Source organism: Eretmochelys imbricata, chromosome 5, assembly GCF_965152235.1.
Source record: "Eretmochelys imbricata isolate rEreImb1 chromosome 5, rEreImb1.hap1, whole genome shotgun sequence".
NCBI classification, from domain to species: Eukaryota; Metazoa; Chordata; order Testudines; family Cheloniidae; genus Eretmochelys; species Eretmochelys imbricata.
In genome coordinates, this window is record NC_135576.1 from 51455459 (window position 1) to 51474216 (window position 18758).

At 41.2% G+C, this 18758-nt stretch overlaps 1 protein-coding gene across 2 annotated transcripts in view; it reads left to right on the forward strand.

Annotated features, from left to right (window-relative positions):
- Nucleotides 1-1030: 1030 nt before the first annotated feature.
- The window catches only part of RASGRF2 (Ras protein specific guanine nucleotide releasing factor 2), a 205917-nt gene continuing 188189 nt past the window's right edge, over nucleotides 1031-18758 (forward strand). For both annotated transcript variants that reach the window (XM_077817129.1, XM_077817130.1), the window contains exon 1: nucleotides 1031-1315. In XM_077817129.1, coding sequence (XP_077673255.1) covers nucleotides 1031-1315 — 285 coding nt within the window. The remainder of the gene's footprint in view (nucleotides 1316-18758) is intronic.

Here is an 18758-nt window from a genome sequence, read left to right on the forward strand (position 1 = left end):
GATTGTAGTAATAATAATAATAAAGCCAAGGGCCTGAAGGTTTGCTATGGACGTACTAAGGCATTTCATTCTCGTTTTCCTGATACGCCCCTTTAATCCCATGCAAAGGAAATGAGAGAAATCCATGACCAAATGCGACCACCACTAAGTATGAGGCAGTTTGCCTGATGGAGTTTAGATACAAATACAGGTAGGGGAGGAAAATGACATACTGCAGCAACCTGCCCATTATTACTCCTTCTCCCTAGCGCTGTGGAAATCTGTCTCTTTCTCTCCCTCTCTCTCCGGCTTTCCTGTAATTCTCCCCCTCAGCCAGATCGGCTGGATGGAGATAAACCCTCAGAGGAGGCAGACAGGGAGGAGGCAGATCCTCGCACACAGAGGGAGGGATAGAACGCTGCGGCGACGACTTTGCTCTTTAAATTGGGCTCAAAGCCGATTACAGCTGATCTCCCACGTGACGTTTCCCTTTCTGGCTCCCGGCGGAGTTTGCTGGGGGATCCTCGCGGGCGCTGCGCGTCTCTCCCCGCAGCGGGAGCAGCTGGGGCTCCGTGCGCAACTTTTTTGGCCACGGGTAGGCAGGGAGAGGAGCGACCGCGCGTCGGCCTGGCGGCTCGGGATGCTTCGCCCAGTGCCTGAGGGTTAGCGCGGGGCGGTGGCGGCAGCAGCCCCTCAGAGCGGCAGCCCCGGAAGAGCCGCCCAGAGGGAAGCAGCAGCACCAAGCCCGCGAGGACAGCACCAGCTCGACTTTCCCACCCCCAGCCCGCGGTGCAGGCGGGAGAGCAGCGCCGGGACCCTGCCAGCGCGTCCGGCCGGAGGGGCTCAGCGCCGGTCCCGCCTCCTCCGAGAGCAGCCCCCAGCCGGGCGGGCGGAGCGCCGCGGCCGGCAGCGGGCCGTCGGTGCGGGCAGAGCCCATGAGGCACCGTCGCGGCTCGGCGGGGCTGTGAGCGCCCGGCGGCAGTTGCCGGATGCGGGGCAGGGCGGGCGGGCAGTGAGGAGGAGGCGGAGGCCGGCCCGCTGCCCAGGCACCATGCAGAAGAGCGTGCGCTACAACGAGGGGCACGCCCTGTACCTGGCCCTGCTGGCCCGCAAGGAGGGCACCAAGCGCGGCTACCTGAGCAAGAAGACGGCGGAGACCAGCCGCTGGCACGAGAAGTGGTTCGCGCTCTACCAGAACGTGCTCTTCTACTTCGAGAGCGAGCAGAGCGCCCGGCCCGCCGGCATGTACATGCTGGAGGGCTGCAACTGCGAGCGGGCGCCGGCCCCCAAGGGCGCCTCCGCCGGCAGCGCCAAGGACACCGCGCTGGACAAGCAGGTACCGGACCCCCCGCGCTTCTCATAGACCCGGGGCTTCTCTCTGGTGGGGTCAGCCCCCCGCCCTCACTATAGGCTCATCCCTCCCGCGGGGTCATCACCCCCCCCCCCAAGCCTCCCTCATGCAGCAGCGGTCCCCCAGCTAGTTCCTTCGGGCTCTAACATGGACCGGGAGCACCCGCTGCCGTTTCAGTCCGCCTAGGTGTGTGGAGGGGGTCACTAAACGAATCGAAAGTAGCGGTTCAGCTCGAAGTGAAAACGCGTATGCCTTGTAACTACCCTGAGAAGGGCTGCACGCGGTCGGAAAAAACTAGGAGCACAGGAACTGCCACCTCGCGTCCAACCCGTGGGTCCATCCATTCCAGTATCCTCCCTCCGACAGTGGCTGCTTCAAGAGGAAGAGGCAAGAGATCTTGCCTTGTGCCCTAAAGCATGGGGGTTTATCCCTTCCAAACCCTTTTTTAAATGACCCTAATGTAACTCTGGATGTTCTCATTGTCCATATAAACTAGGGCAGAGATATGTCCCCGGTCTTTTAGCTGGCCCATCTTCCCAGTAGTTGCACTTCCATGCTTTATACAAAGTGCCTGAGTATTAAAATGTCATGAACTAATGACTTTCCACTATTGAGCAATTACAGGCCGGGCTCCTCTGGGAGATAACTACATACCCAATAGAGCCAGCCTAAACAGATAAAGAATTCTGGGACAAATGTGTGGCAACAATGTGTATGAGCCTTAAAACTAATCAGATTCCATTTTGGGGCAAAACCTGCAGTTCTTTGAGCCATTTTAAACCCTGCTATAGTGAAACCTATTCTAAGAAGCTAGTGGAAGGACCAGGAAAAAGTGGACATAGTCAATTTATACTATGATGTACTTACGGGGCAATTGCCAGAGGAAGGGGGTTGTAAAGGAGAGTAAATCAGACCAATATTTGTCTAATATTTTTAACGCTGAACAAAACTGTAATGGAAACGAAATCATGAAACTTTAGAGTCCAGTCCTGCATTTCCTTACTCATGCAACAAAACACAGAGACTTCAGTGAGAGTGGAGGACAGCTCATGTATGGTAAGAGTTGCAGGAGCTGGTCCCTAAAGTGGATACTTCTTAAGCCATGGGGTGTTGGGTTTTTGTTTTTTGGCATGTTGTTGAATATCACATACATCTTTCAAAACAATGAATAAGAGGACACTGCATTTATGCTACGTAGTAATGGATCAGATATTCTACTCTAGGCCTCCTCTATTTTAGGATAATGCACCTAATGTGAAACTCTGGTGTCCTTTTATTCACTGCTTTGCAGAAGTCTGTGCATTAAACTTGCATGTAGCATGTGCTGATTCATCTGTGCTTCACAGAAGATATCAACAGGTGTCAAACTGGTTTGGAGAAGTTTGGTTACTTCCAAAGAGGAAGGTGTCAGGTGAACTCAGGCATTTGTTTTGAAAGAGGAATAAACCTTTCTCAGCTTATGAAAATCTTCTAGTCCATTTACTTTGTTTAGATTGATATATGTGTTAGAGCTAAATTCAGAAAGTATCTCCTCTTTTGCTGCCTTGTCTTAACTTTCCATTTATTAATAGTCCTTTTGGCATTGATATTTTCATGCTTATCTAACTCATCCAACATCTATAGGTAAAAATATACCTAGTTATGCAAATTAACATATGCACATTGGGATGACTAATAGAACTCTTTTGATTGCTTCTTTGATGTATAATCTTGTCAGGGTGAGTAATTGAAGTGTATGGGAATCCCTGTTTCAAATGAACATGTATTTATTCCTTAATGTCAGTCTTCTAGGACTCGCCACCCCAATCTTTTCATGGGTTTACTGTCTTATGTTTCTATAACTAGTGTTTTTAAAGTGCAGTTAGACTAAGAAAACTATGTGAAAACAGCACCTTTTATGTATCTGCTCTTTGGGTGTCTTTAAGTCATGCTTATTTTACTGACAGAAATAAGACACTTTTTTAAAATGCGTTTAGCAAACAAAATTATAGGAGAGCAAGCTGGATTCTATCCTGCTTTAAACATCAACTAAATTGCTAAGTTTTGCCAGAAAATATGTTTATTGAAGATTTGAGAGGGAGAAAGAATACAGTTACAGTTTTCAGATCCTGGTTTGAGTTTGCAAGGCTGGCAGTTAGAAAAATTCTCCTTTAGCCTGAAAAATGAACAAAGCTGATATGGAGTTATTGAAAGTAATAAATATGGAACCCTATAATATCACTTTATTCTCAGGACCTCCCTAAAATCATTTTAATTCTCTTCCAAATGTGATAAGTATCCATACAGACAAAAATGTGTGTGTTTTAGGGTTACCAACTTTGAAGCTATTCCACGAGATTTTTCCCCCAACATGACATAATGTAATTTTCTTAAAATATCCTATTAAAATCTCCCAGATTGCTTTCAATAGTCACCGGGAGATTGATGCCAATTCTGGGAGACTCCAGACCAATCCTGGAGGGTTGGCAACCGTAGTGTATTTTCTAAGAACTACAGTTATATTTTTCAGTGTGAAACAAAACAAAAAAGTATTTGAAAACACATTAAACCAGTACAATGCTTCTGTTTTCCTTTTCTTTCTTGAGGCACCTACCTTGATGTACCCATCCTATTAGAAGGGAAAATAATACAACTGAAAAATATGAGCTCTCTGTTTTCATAAAATAGGAGTATAAAGTTATTTGTAACAGATGATAATGAAGGTTCAGCATTTACACTTTCACTTCCACCTGTGCAAGGCTAGCTTCACCAGAAGCATTTGTTGCTTCCATGAGCAGATAAAATGTTATTTGGTGATTTAAAAAGAATTATTTCCCAGGCAGAGCTTTGTTCTCCAGAAGGGGGAGAAGAGAAGATTTTAAAAAACATCACTTCCTTCAAGACAAGGGAGCTTACCTTACACACTTAGTTTACCTGGGAAGCTTAGATACTATAATGATAGGTGTTATACAGTATCCTAAATTAGACAGTGTGAGGTGTGGGGACAGTTTTTTAATCCATAATTCATGTATTACAGCTTGCACTTACGCTTTGGTTTGTCTATTTAGATTTTATCTTACTAGGTGATTTAGGGTTAAAGCAGGTGGGTAACTGCAGTAGACAATGAAAGAAAGAAATTGGAGTATGAGATGTCATGACAAAAATAGTGAGACACATCAAAACAAGTAAAAATTCTGGATTGTTTCAAGCAGGTTGTAGTACAATATATAAATGGGAGCCTTTTTAAAGATACTATTTTGCTACTGAGGAAAATATTTCTATTTAAGTTATTTCACGGGATATTCCACTGAAATAGTTGAAAGTATGTTCAATAGCATGGGAAATATGCATTTGTGGGGCTGCAGCATCTCATGTGGTTTGCAAAACTTGCTGATTAATACATTTATCATTCAGTCAATGAAAGATGAAGTTGTAATGTACATTTGACAAAAGAATTTGTTTTCTATCAGTTCTTCCTCTGTGGATTATAGAAGATGCATGCAAAAGAAAAAACATTTGTTTCATTTTTTTTAGTTATTTTACATATCCTTTTGATTTAGAAACTGAATTGATAGTCTTGTTTGTAATGTCATGTATCAGATAAGATCTTTGGAGTTAAGTTTTTACATTTCAGCAGGGAAAACATCAGTGTGGTGAATTTCAGCCAGCAAATATGTTTATGTGCAGATGTGCACACTCCCTGATCCCCATCAAACACAAGCAGATAAAGATTCCACATTTTTAACCACTACTAGTGCTGTTAGGCTCTTCCACCAATCTGTCTCAGAGGATTATTACACAAGGACAGTAACTACTGTACAATTTCTAGAGTATACTGAATGCCTTCAGTTTAATGCTCCACTTTTTATAATAATGTATTAGAGACTTGTGGCACTGTTTTAATAATTCTGATATAGCGTATGCAATTTTTATGGCTCTTGCCTAGTGATAGCAGTGGGAGGACTTTTTAAAAATATTTTTCATCCTGTTTCAAAAAGATTTATTTTAAAAGTGTAGTCTCTGATTCAATATTCAAGAAATTATACAATCCATTAATAAATGGACATTCAGTTGTTTTTATAGTTAATGACCTTTTATGGAGCTTTTAATTTTCCCCAATGTATTTTGAACTCAAAACTTTGAATTTTAGAAGAGCTTTTTGATAAATAACTTCTGCACATGAGAGTCATCGCCATCTGTTAAATCCTATTTTAAATTAATTTTAAAACAGGTTTATTTAAAACATGATAATATAGAAATAGCTTAGTTTGCAAGCCACCAATCTGAAAGTGAAAATATTATACACTGAAAAGTTTAAAGTCTGATTCAAATTAAAATGTTTCTTTCCCACCCCTAATAGAACCACGAGCCATAAACCAGAAACAGGTGGAGCTCCTGGCATGCCAATACTTCACTATGACTGTGGTTTTGAGAGCAAATATCTTTGTGCTTCAGAAGGTCATTAAAGAAAAATTACTTAATATCTGTAAGTGATTAATCTCTTTACAATTAAAATGAAACACAACCATTCTTCAATGCCTCATTAGAGAATAGAACCTGTGGTCCAGTGAACTCATTCAATTTAGAGAAAAAGGGCTTTATGGAAGTATGGATAGTTGAATAAAAGTTATTCTAAATAGTCTATATTGGGCCAATGCCTATATAATTACAGTTCGTTTTATAACTGTGTATGGATTAAGCTCAACATTTAAAATGTAGTTTTATATGATTGAAAAAAAAGAGAGTCTTAGAATATTTTAAGCTTTTAGCTTTACTATATGATTTAAGAAAAGTGGGATGATTCTTGCCTTGTACCTTGTCTGAAATAATCTTCCTCCCACTTAACAAAATTAAATGTAGTACTAAGTCTGTGTCCCCTCAGATTAACAAAATCCAATTATTTGAATTTTTACTGTTGCCTGTAGTTCTATATTTATTTAGTTTTGCTGTGCTTCTATTTATAAAGGGCAGAGAAATTATATGATGTGTGAAACCTCTTTATTTTAAATACAGTTACTGAAATAATGAAAAAGACACATGCCATCAGACCATGCTCATTTAATTTTTTTAAGTAATACAATATAAAATCATACAGTGATTCTGTGTTCAGAAGAGACTATCATAATCAATTGCCTTTTCAGGTATAATATCGTCCATGATTCTTAAGTCTTTTTAGCTCATCTTAAGTGATCACTTTCCTTACAATGTATATTTTTTCATGGTCTGTGTGTATATATAAAATCTCCTCACTGTACTTTCCACTTTATGCATCCGATGAAGTGAGCTGTAGCTCACAAAAGCTTATGCTCAAATAAATTGGTTAGTCTCTAAGATGCCACAAGTACTCCTTTTCTTTTTGCGAATATAGACTGACATGGCTGCTACTCTGAAATTTGCCAGGATAGTTTCCTGGGATGGTCCAAAGCATAGTCCAGGTAGTGTTGCCCACATACTAGAAATGTCCTGCTTTATTTAAAAAGAGTAGGTTAATTTGACCTCTGATTGTCAATTGTCCATTGAAATGGCAGTGATTCATTTGTACCAACAAATGTAGAGTGTTAGTGGTGATGTTATTGGAATGAAAATATTCTTGTGATGGAAAATGAAATTTACAATTTATTTTTTCTTTTAATTTATTTGCTTTGCCAAACGAGGAGTTCTTATTTAAAAAAACAACCCAAAAATCTCTCACTGATATTAGTTCTATTGTGGCGACTTATGTTCCTCGCAAGCATTAAGGGCTCACTGGGACTTTTTGAGTGAGTAGGGATTCTTACATGAGTAAGGGTTTGCAGGATGAGGTCCTTGATGTATCCCCAGATGTCATGGCAGTGAGTGTCATATAACAGTCTAGACTGTGGGCATTAGTTCACAAAATACATCAATGTAAATTTATACATTGCAAGTAGCAGTCTAAAAATTAATTGCTGACACTGCTGTCCTTTTAATGCAAGTTACATTACGAGAGATTGCCTGTGGCTCTTCATGTAGAATTGAAAAGTGAACTTACAGGATGCCACCTGGCCTTCAGGCAACAGGCAGTATAAAAATAGAAAAATGTAATTTATGTGATCTCACTATTGATTGAACCAAGCAGAAAAGTGCAGACTCTTCATTTATTTTTAACTGAGACTATATCTGTTTGTTTAGAATTTTGCATATTTTTATATGGTGGGAGAATGACTAGGAAAAGCCACAGCTATATCCACAAGTGTTTAATATACCAGAAATGTTAAACTTTATCTTTAAATGCTCATTTTTCACACTTTAAAATCAGTGCATCTGCTTTATATCATTACAAATCAGGCTACCTGCTAATATACAACACTAGTGGAGCTATGTGTCCCAGAAATGAGTCTAAATAAATTAATTAGTAGAACTCATTAATTTCTAAATTGTTTCCCTTTTCAAAATTAATAGAATTCATATGTGTAATGATAATAAGTGGGGAATCAGAGGATACTGACCCCTGTCATGTGATGGGGATATTAACCTTTAGTAACTCTAATCCATGTCAAGTGACTAGGGCCAGGAATGCACAATCAGTCTGTTAGTGGCAACCCTGATCATGTCACACTCAGAGGAAAACTAAAGTAGAGCAAATGACACTACCTCAATGCCTCAGTCTGGAAAGGAACATAGCAGAGTACTGGAGAAGATGCCTGTACCACTTCCATGTTTTCCTTGAAGCAAGTGGTGTTTCAGCAAAATCAGAGAGGGTGAAATTTTTCACACTGCTGCATGTGGTAGACCCAGGGCCTTTGACTATTTACAATATGTCTGATGGGAACATAAAGAGGAAAGCAAATGACTGGACAATGTCATTCAAAAATATTTTGATCCCACACAAGAATGTCAACTGGCAAAGTCGTATTTGCAGAGCTAGTGAAAACTACTTCTCAAACAAAACTGAGAAATACCAGTCAGTGAAAGAATGAAGATGCATCAAATTAAAACTGAAAACCAAGGCATAAGGATAAACTACAGGTGTCAAGAAGTGGCAGAGATCAGATTATTTGCAATAAATGTAGAGGCAATAACACAATACAAAGATGTTTACTACACAAAGTGGTGATAGTGACAGTGTCCATGAGCTTAAAAAAAACAGAAAAGTTTTATAAAATGAACACAAAACACACATTCTGAGATTTCACTCCCTAATTACATCTGTTTCTCAAACATAAGGTACAGATTGTTCAAAATAAAAAGCTTACAATTCTCTTAATAAAACACAAGAACACAATAAACAAGTTCCTGGTCTACTAACTAGTTAGACCGTACCAATTTTTTTATTAGCCCTTAAATACTGATGAACTTTTACCAATTTCCTTGCCTTTTCAGCAGCTAGCCAGATAGAAAACTTGGACCAAATCAATCCACATGTGCTGAAATCACTATTGATTGATTTGGAACTTTCTGAACCGTGGTGCAAATCTTTTATTAAACTGACAATTATGAATTCCAGAGTTCTTTGAGAATGTGTTAGTATGGATCCCACTGTAGATGCACATGCATCTCCTGTGCATGAGCTTGGAATCTTTAAATAGCTGTGCTTGTCAGGGCCATGCATGTGCCCTGTGCCTCCTTGTGCTCCTATGCAAGAGCATAAAGTTTGGAACAGCTGTGGTCCTCCTCTAATTCCCTGTTACTGCCCATGGGAACAAGATGGAAAGTGGACTGTGTCTGACCCAAATTAGCTTTTTTCTAAGGCCTGGTCTACACCACAGAGTTAGGTTGAAAGAAGTCATCTTAAGTTGACCTGTTAATCATAGAATCATAGAATACTAGGGTATCATAGAATACTAGGAAGGGACCTCAGGAGGTCATCTAGTCCAACCCCCTGCTCAAAGCAGGACCAATCCCCAACTAAATCATCGCAACCAGGGCTTTGTCAAGTCTGACCTTAAAAATTTCTAAGGAAGGAGATTCCACCACCTCCCTAGGTAACGCATTCCAGTGCTTCACCGCCCTACGAGTGAAAAAGTTTTTCCTAACATCCAACCTAAACCACCTCCTCCGCAACTCGAGACCATTATTCCTTGTTCTGTCATCTGCTACCACTGAGAACAGTCTAGATCCATCCTCTTTGGAACCCTCTTTCAGGTAATTGAAAGCAGCTATCAAATCCCCCCCTCAGTCTTCTCTTCTGCAGACTAAATAATCCCAGTTCCCTCAGCCTCTCTTCATAAGTCATGTGTTCCAGTCCCCTAATCATTTTTGTTGCCCTCCGCTGGATGTTTTCCAATTTTTCCACATCCTTCTTGTAGTGTGGGGCCCAAAACTGGACACAGTACTCCAGATGAGGCCTCACCAACGTCGAATAGAGGGGAACGATCATGTCCCTCGATCTGCTGGCAATGCCCCTACTTATACATCCCAAAATGCCCTTGGCCTTCTTGGCAACAATGGCACACTGTTGACTCATATCCAGCTTCTCGTCCACTGTAACCCTTAGGTCCTTTTCTGCCGAACTGCTGCCTACCATTCGGTCCCTAGTCTGTAGCGGTGCATTGGATTCTTCCGTCCTAAGTGCAGGACTCTACACTTGTCCTTGTTGAACCTCATCAGATTTCTTTTGGCCCAATCCTCTAATTTGTCTAGGTCCCTCTGTATCCTATCTCTACCCTCCAGCATATCTACCTCTCCTCCCAGTTTAGTATCATCTCCAAAGTTGCTGAGGGTGCAATCCACGTCATGCTCCAGATCATTAATGAAGATATTGAACAAAACCGACCCGAGGACCAATCCTTGGGGCACTCCACTTGATACCAGCTGCCAACTAGAATGGAGCCACTGATCACTACCCATTGAGTCCAACAATCTAGCCAGCTTTCTATCCACCTTATAGTCCATTCATCCAGCCCATACTTCTTTAACTTGCTGGCAAGAATACTGTGGAGACCATATCAAAAGCTTTGCTAAAGTCAAGGAATAACACGTCCACTGCTTTTCCCTCATCCACAGAGTCAGTTATCTCGTCATAGAAGGCAATTAGATTAGTCAGGCATGACTTGCCCTTGATGAATCCATGCTGACTGTTCCTGATCACTTTCCTCTAAGTGCTTCAGAATTGATTCCTTGAGGACCTGCTCCACGATTTTTCCAGGGACTGAGGTGAGGCTGACTGGCCTGTAGTTCTCAAGATCCTCCTTCTTCCCTTTTTTAAAGATGGGCACTACATTAGCCTTTTTCCAGTCGTCTGGGACCTCCCCCAATCACCATGAGTTTTCAAAGATAATGGCCAATGGCTCTGCAATCACATCTGCCAACTCCTTTTGCACTCTCGGATGCAGCGCATCCGGCCCCATGGACTTGTGCTCGTCCAGCTTTTCTAAATAGTCCCACTTCTTTCTCCACAGAGGGCTGGTCACCTCCTCCCCATGCTATGCTGCCCAGTGCAGTAGTCTGGGAGCTGACCTTGTTCGTGAAGACAGAGGCAAAAAAAACATTGAGTACATTAGCTTTTTCCACATCCTCTGTCACTAGGTTGCCTCCCTCATTCAGTAAGGGGCCCACACTTTCCTTGACTTTCTTGTTGCTAACATACCTGAAGAAACCCTTCTTGTTACTGTTAACATCTCTTGCTAGCTGCAACTCCAGGTGTGGTTTGGCCTTCCTGATTTCACTCCTGCATGACTGAGTAATATTTTTATACTCTTCCGTGGTCATTTATCGAGTCTTCCACTTCTTGTAAGCTTCTTTTTTGTGTTTAAGATCAGCAAGGATTTCACTGTTAAGCCAAGCTGGTCACCTTCCATATTTACTATTCTTTCTACACATCGGGATGGTTTGTCCCTGTAACATCAATCAGGATTCTTTAAAATACAGCCAGCTCTCCTGGACTCCTTTCCCCCAGATGTTGTTCTCCCAGGGGATCCTGCCCATCAGTTCCCTGAGGTTGTCAAAGTCTGCATTTCTGAAGTCCATTCTGCTGCTCTCTTTTCTTCCTTGTGTCAGGATCCTGAACTCGACCATCTCATGGTCACTGTCTCCCAGGTTCCCATCCACTTTTGCTTCCCCTACTAATTCTTCCCGGTTTGTGAGCAGCAGGTCAAGAAGAGCTCTGCCCCTAGTTGGTTCCTCCAGTACTTGCACAAGGAAATTGTCCCCTACACTTCCCAAAAACTTCCTGGATTGTCTGCGCCCTGCTGTATTGCTCTCCCAGCCGATATCAGGGTGATTGAAGTCTCCCATTAGAACCAGGGCCTGCGATCTAGTAACTTCCGTTAGTTGCTGGAAGAAAGCCTCATCCACCTGGTCCGGTGGTCTATAGCAGACTCCCACCACGACATCACCCTTGTTGCTCACACTTCTAAACTTAATCCAGACTCTCAGGTTTTTCTGCAGTTTCATACCGGAGCTCTGAGCAGTCCTACTGCTCTCTTACATACAATGCAACTCCCCCACCTTTTCTGCCCTGCCTGCCCTTCCTGAACAGTTTATATCCATCCATGACAGTACTACAGTCATGTGAGTTATCCAACCAAGTCTCTGTTATTCCAATCACATCATAATTCCTTGACTGTGCCAGGACTTCCAGTTCTCTCTGCTTGTTTCCCAGGCTTCATGCATTTGTGTATAGGCACTTGAGATAACTTGCTGTTTGTCCTGCTTTCTTAGCATGAGGCAGGAGCCCTCCCCTCTCGCGCTCTCCTCCTCATGCTTCCTCCCAGTATCCCACGTCCCCATTTACCTCAGGGCTTTGGTCTCCTTCCCCCGGTGAACCTAGTTTAAAGCCCTCCTCACTAGGTTAGCCAGCCTGCTTGCGAAGATGCTCTTCCCTCTCTTGGTTAGGTGGAGCCTGTCTCTGCCTACCACTCCTCCTTCTTGGAACACCATCCCATGGTCCAAGAATCCAAAGCCTTCTCTCTGACACCACCTGTGTAGCCATTCGTCGACTTCCACGATTCGACGGTCTGTACCCAGGCCTTTTCCTTCCCTGGGGAGGATGGACGAGAACACCACTTGCGGCTCAAACTCCTTTATCCTTCTTCCCAGAGCCACGTAGTGTATGTATCTACACTACCGGGTTCTTTACGCCGACCTGTGTTGCCTTTAATGTCGACTTCTGTAATCCACCTCTGCAAGAGGCACAGCGCTTAATTCAATTTTCATGGATAGACTGTGAGGTAGTGCAGATGCAGTGTTGTATAATTCGACTTAATTGGCCTCCAGGTGGTATCTCACAATGCTCATCTGTGACTGCTCTGGAGATCATTCTCACCTCTGCTGCACTGCAGCCAGGTACACAGGAAACAGTCCCTCCCCTACTAAAGCCCCGGGAATTTTTGATATCCCATTTCCTGTTTGATCAGCATTGGGAGCATGCCAGCCTGAGCACAGCTGATCATGGAGACAACATGCCCCAAATGGGCTCCAGCCTGGTCTGCACAGGAGGTGGTGCCTCTCCCTCCTGCGTGCCTGCATGGCACTTGATAGCCTGCTGTGCAGCCGCACAGCTTAGAGGGAACTTAGCTGATGACCCATATCGTTGTCAATATGGTTCCATGTGATAAATTTCTGTTTTTTTCAGTTTGCTTTGTTACAAAACCTAGGAAACTGCACACAAAGAAGTATGCTAAAGGAACATTATTAAGGTTGCAAAGACAAGCACTCAGAAATTAGGAAATGCCAGAATTAAGGTTGCCTGTGCAACATTAATTTAGCCACCTTATGCATATACATATGATAGTCTTTATTTACATAATCACGTACTGTTTTTTCTACAGAACCCCTACTTTACTCTCCACACAATGGACAGTGCTCATTGAATGAGCAGATATTCAAATTTTTGTTTTATACTCATTGTTCAATATGTGGTCTCAGGTCTTATTTAGTGCACATGATTCAAACCATCCTCTGAATATAGAATTATTTAATTTCCTCAGTGTTTTTTATTGTGGTGCTCATCACTGTAGTATGAGTGATTTAGAAATATTAATTATTTTCACAACATTCCAGTGAGTGGTATTTTTATTCCCATTTTACAGATGTGACCTGAGGCATAGAGACACTAATGTCAGAAGTGTCAACAAATTTTGGGTGCCCAATTTGAGAAGCATAGGGCCTGATTCTTCAGAGAACTTAGCATTTTATAAGTTAAGGCACTATCCTTGGACTTTGGAGACTGGATTTCAGTTCCCTGCTCCATTATAGATTTCCCACATGACCATGGGCAAGTCACTCAGCCTCTCTGTGGCTCAGTTCCTCATCTGCAAAATGGGCATAGTAGTACTTCCCTACCTCACACGGTATTGTAAGGATGAGTATATTAAAGACTGTGAAGTGATTTGAGATCTACTGGTGAAAACGTGCTATATAAGAGCTAAATATTATTTATTTATGTGTAGCATTTTATTTGTTCATATCACAGTTCAGTTACAGTTATGAGTGTTCAGGAAATCGGTATCTCAAATTGGATACCCAGAAAATGAGAAACACACAATTAGTAGCCCCATGTGAAAAGTGTAAGTTGCTAGCTTAGCTTGCCTACTATTGCACAGGGACTCTGCAGCAGAAGCAGAGTTAGAATCCTGTTCTCTAGGTTAGTATTCAACTGCTTTAATTGTGAGATGTCATTCACTACCCATCTTCCAAATTCTACGAAAAATATTAGGCAGAGGTCCTACAAACAACAGCCATATTTACTACACAGCCCTGATTCATGCCAAGTGCACTGTATGTGACATGTGTCTTATGGAAAAATAGTATAAAGATTAATATAATGCATATGAATAAAGGAGCTGAATTAAGTTTATAGTCTATATACAAGATAACTTCTTTATACATATAACTTGTGAGTTCTTAACTGTACAACTTTAATATTCTTTTAATATAAAGTTTTCTTTGTAATTAAAGTTTATATTATGGTATAATAATATCGTATGGTATTATAGTACAATACAGTTTAAATCTTTTTGTTTACAATTCAAAGTAGAAAACTCTTGAATATAAAAAGGAAAGAAACATCAGATTTAGAACAAATGTTTGTAAAAAATGAAGCCCTTAGGTACCACAGGTTACAGGTGCTATAAGAATATATTAGCTAGATAGATGCAATTCATTTTGATGCCTATTCCTTATTGTAACTGGTGTGAGCTTACAACTCCTAGGCCTAATTGTTTTTATATTTGTGCTGCCTGCTGCAGATGGAAGTTTCATAAGTGCATTATTTGGTGGCCTGAGGGAAGAACTAGCAAGCTGGTGTCCAGTATTATGGTCCCAGAATGTGAAGCGAGCTAAAAAAGCTCTCTGATAAAGCAATCTCAAAATTGCTACCGATCTATGAAAATATGGATGCATAACATTTACTAATATTAAAGTGCTTTAAAAAGAAATGTTCTTTTCCTAATGCTGTGCTGGACTCTGCAGCTTAGTGGCATATACCTTGGCTGTGTACCAGGAAGCTGAACATAACAAAGGCATGTGTTAGAAAGAACGTTTTGTTGATAATTTAAAGGAACAGTTACTGATTTTAGGTGAAATACATAGAAAATATAATTTTCATATAGTGAAAAGAATTTTCAGTAGTTTATTAACTTCTCACTATTTGTCTTATTAAATGGATGCTGTCAGATTCAACTTCTTAAAAAATTCTTTATCAAATATCACTATAGATTATTGTGTTTGTGTAGTCTGAAGGGGTTTACTTTCATATTTGTGTGCTTGTGTAACTCTAAGTGTATTAACAGCATGGGCCATGCATCATTATTTGAGGAAGGGCGGACAAGTGGTTAAGACCCTAGCTTGCATTGGGGAGACGTGGGTCAAATCCCTGCTGCACAATAGTCTTCCTGTGGGACTTTGGGCAAGTTACTTAGCCTCTCTGTGCTTCAGTTCCTCAGCTGTAAAACAGGAATAATAGCACTCTCTAACCTCAGAAGCATTGTTGTGAGGATAAATACATTAAAGCTTGTGATGTGCTCAGATACTATGGTGATAGGGGAGCCATATAAGTACCTAAATTAGAGTAATACAGTGTGGTGTTGGTGTGTGGTGATTAATACAGTGTGGTGATTAATAATGTGTGGTGTTGTATACACAACTAGCCTAGGGTTGCCAGTTTTGGCTGGATGTATTCCTGGAGATTTCATCACACGACATAACCTTTAATTACAGGTTGATCTTTAATTCCTGGAGACTCCAGGCAAATCCTGGAGGGTTGGCAACCCTAAACTAGCACAGGATACTTCCCTACCTTAAAAAGGGCCTGATCCAAACACGATGAAATACTCTGTTGAAGTTAATGACTTCAATGGGCTTTGGTGCTTATCATGCAAATTCTTTCTACTGGGTCTACTCACTACTCAGAATAGTTCCATTGTCTTCAGTTGGACTACTCAGGTTGCAAGCAGTATGCCTGGTACTAAGCGTCCGTGGGATTGGGCCCTAAATTATATAGGGCAAAGGAAGAGAGAATATTGGTCAAGAGGAGGGAGGGCAAGGGAAAGATGAGATTTATACATAAAATTCTGAGAGCTGTGATGCATACAGCGTGTCAGTCCTCCCCCCCACCTTTTTTCCAAATGTAAATGTTTCTGTTGTTAAAGCAACTTGGCACAGAAATTAAGTTCAGCTTTGGAAAGCTAATGGGGTTTTAAAGAGGGATTTGAAAGGAGAGAGGGAGGTTTCTTCACATCACATAGATCCAGGGAGGTCCAGGACATAGAAGGTGGTTCTTCGAGATATTAGTGGGAGAAAGATACAAGGGACACGTACATGAAGGCAAGTGGAGCTGGTTGAGAATATTATGAGAGATTATGTTACAGGAGTAGTGGTGACTTCCAGTGAAGAACTCTGACTTTCTTGACAGAGAACAAGAAATGCAGTACGGCACATTGGGCACCTGAGAGAGAGATGTTGCTATTCCTTCTCAAAAGAGACATAGTAGATGGTTAAATTAGATTTAATGTCCTAATGTGTTTCTAGTTCTTGCTGCTATTTCTTTCCTGTATTTTTGGAGAATTACTTTACATCATGTATCCCAGGGACCCAACCTCTTTGCAGTTATACCAACAAGTCTTCTTACTGCTGCCTATGCTAACTGTTGTTTCTCCTCTTTTCTGAACTATATTTTATAATCACTGAAGGCTACCAGTATTTGATTTTGGTTTTATTACAGTTATATTACATAGTTTATGTTATATAATTTATTTTACAGACTTACTATAGATTTTTATGTTGCTGTGTCATCTGAGTTATATTTCCCAATATATTGGCTCAATGTGCATTGGATAATCTTTTTGTTATGTATATTGTACAGTGTCTAGCACAATAGGGCTCTTATTCATGACTGGGGCCTTAGGGGCTTCTGCAGTTCAAATAATAAAATAATAATTAATATGGCAATTGAGTTGCCATCAAGAGTAAGTTTTGTTAACTCTGCCCCTCACCCCACATTTCCACATCCCCACTGTGGCCAACTCCTGTCACTTCTTCATTTACATCTTGTCTAAAATGTGATCCTCCTTCTCTGTCATGATGGTTGAATCATCATTCCAAACTCTTGTTGTCTCCAGCCTTGACTGCTGTACCCTCTTTCTCTTCTCAGGCCTTTTTGATATTAACTGGCCTTCCTTCAATCTGTCCAAAAACTGATGCCAAAATAATCTTTCTTGTCTGTTGCTTCATCTTTGTTACACCCACACCTTTTCAGTCACTTTATTGGATCTCCTTTGCGGTATGCTCTAAGTTCAAGTTCTTGTCCTTCCTTCTACGTGTCTGACCTCATCTCAGGTGTCTACTCAGTCCATGTCCACCAGTGGCTCCAACCTTGATACTCATCTCAACTAATAATTCTGCGGTGCCTCAGCGTCTTCCTTCATGCTGCCTCCATGTTAGAAATGTCTTGTAACAATCAGCTTGTTAAACCTTCACCCCCACCTCATTCAAATTGCTCATGAAAACACAATTCTATGGCTTTGCCTACAAGAAATGTTAAAACAAATGACTTATCTTCATTGTGTTTGAACCACATAAAGACATCATTCCCAAAATGAGTTACTATGTAAATACATTTGAATCACTCATGTCCTTCCTCACCCGTTCCCCATCCTGTTATACAATATATCCTGCTTTTCTGTCAAATCCATCGTTTGGATTGTACACTTTTTTGAGATCAGGGAATTTCTTCTCTGTGTTCTCTGTGAAAAGACTACTGTGTGGTGAGAGCTAAAATATAGTTAATTGACCCCACTTGATGAGGTTGCTGTAAGCCTAGCAGTACATCAGAATGTTTTAGATACTTTGTACACTGGGACTACAGCAATAACCTTGAGTGCAAGTACACTAAGTATACCAACCACTTGGCCCTATAATATGTAGTACCTGATAACTTCTCAGTCGTTACTGAAAATGAATTTAAATACTCTTGTGTAGATCCACCTGCCCAGAGTTTGGTTATATTGTTTATGGTCTCCTGGGGGACATACACTTCTGTTGTCCTCCAGTTTCTCACCCCTAGCAGTTTCCTCACACACCTGAAGTTTGCAGGCTCCTTCCCCTGAATCCTGCCACTGGCAACCTGCTTCTTGGCTCAGCTCCCTGCTTCCTACATAGCCTCTTGGTCCTGTGCCTTGGTTCCCTGGTCCTGTTGCTTGCCTGTGAATTCTCCTGCGGAAGCTCTTTGATGTTCCAGGTTACTCCTGGTGGAGAGGAAGAAAGTAGGTACTCGGATACTACAGTGGTAGTGCCATGTAAGAACTTGAAGAGAGACACAGTGAATCTGCTGCTTGACAGATTAATTACAATAATAATACTCAGGTGCTGAGTCAATTATTTTACTTCTAGAATGATTGCAGATGAAGCAAAATGTCTAAATTGAACTATAACAACTTACTTAACAAAGGTCAGACAGGTTCCCAACAATTTCCAAAATAGTTTTGATTATTGTTGTTCTTAATGGAACATTTTTTCCATTGTCTTCAGTGACCTGTGAGGTCTTTATTAAGCAAGCATATCAAAAACAACCAGAGCACCATGGTCTGAATTTCTTTGATATCTTGGTGCCCTATGTTAGTAAATCCCTTCAGACATCTGCATTTTTGTATTTTGTTGCAACCTCTTCATTTGGTCATAAAGTTAACTGATGTGTCAGATAAATTTGGCAGTTCTAGCATCTACGTTATCCTCTGGAACTTTCTAGTTGTATAGGCTGGAATTTTGGAAAGGAGGATTACAAGTCCCGTTTGATTTTGAACCCATCCCTAACCTTTTTAAAACAACTTTGAATTTTAATAATGTTCTAATGTAAGCAATAACTGATAGACTTTCACTGTGGATTTATACTCACATATAGTGTCCTGGGAACTGCTGTGTACATTGGTTCTTCATTTAGTGTCAGATCTGCACCTCCACTGACTTCTGTGTAACAAAGAGAATTTCACCTTTACTTATATGTATGATGTTTAGAATAGGAGACTCTGTCTCAAAAACGAAAAGTAGAATTGCT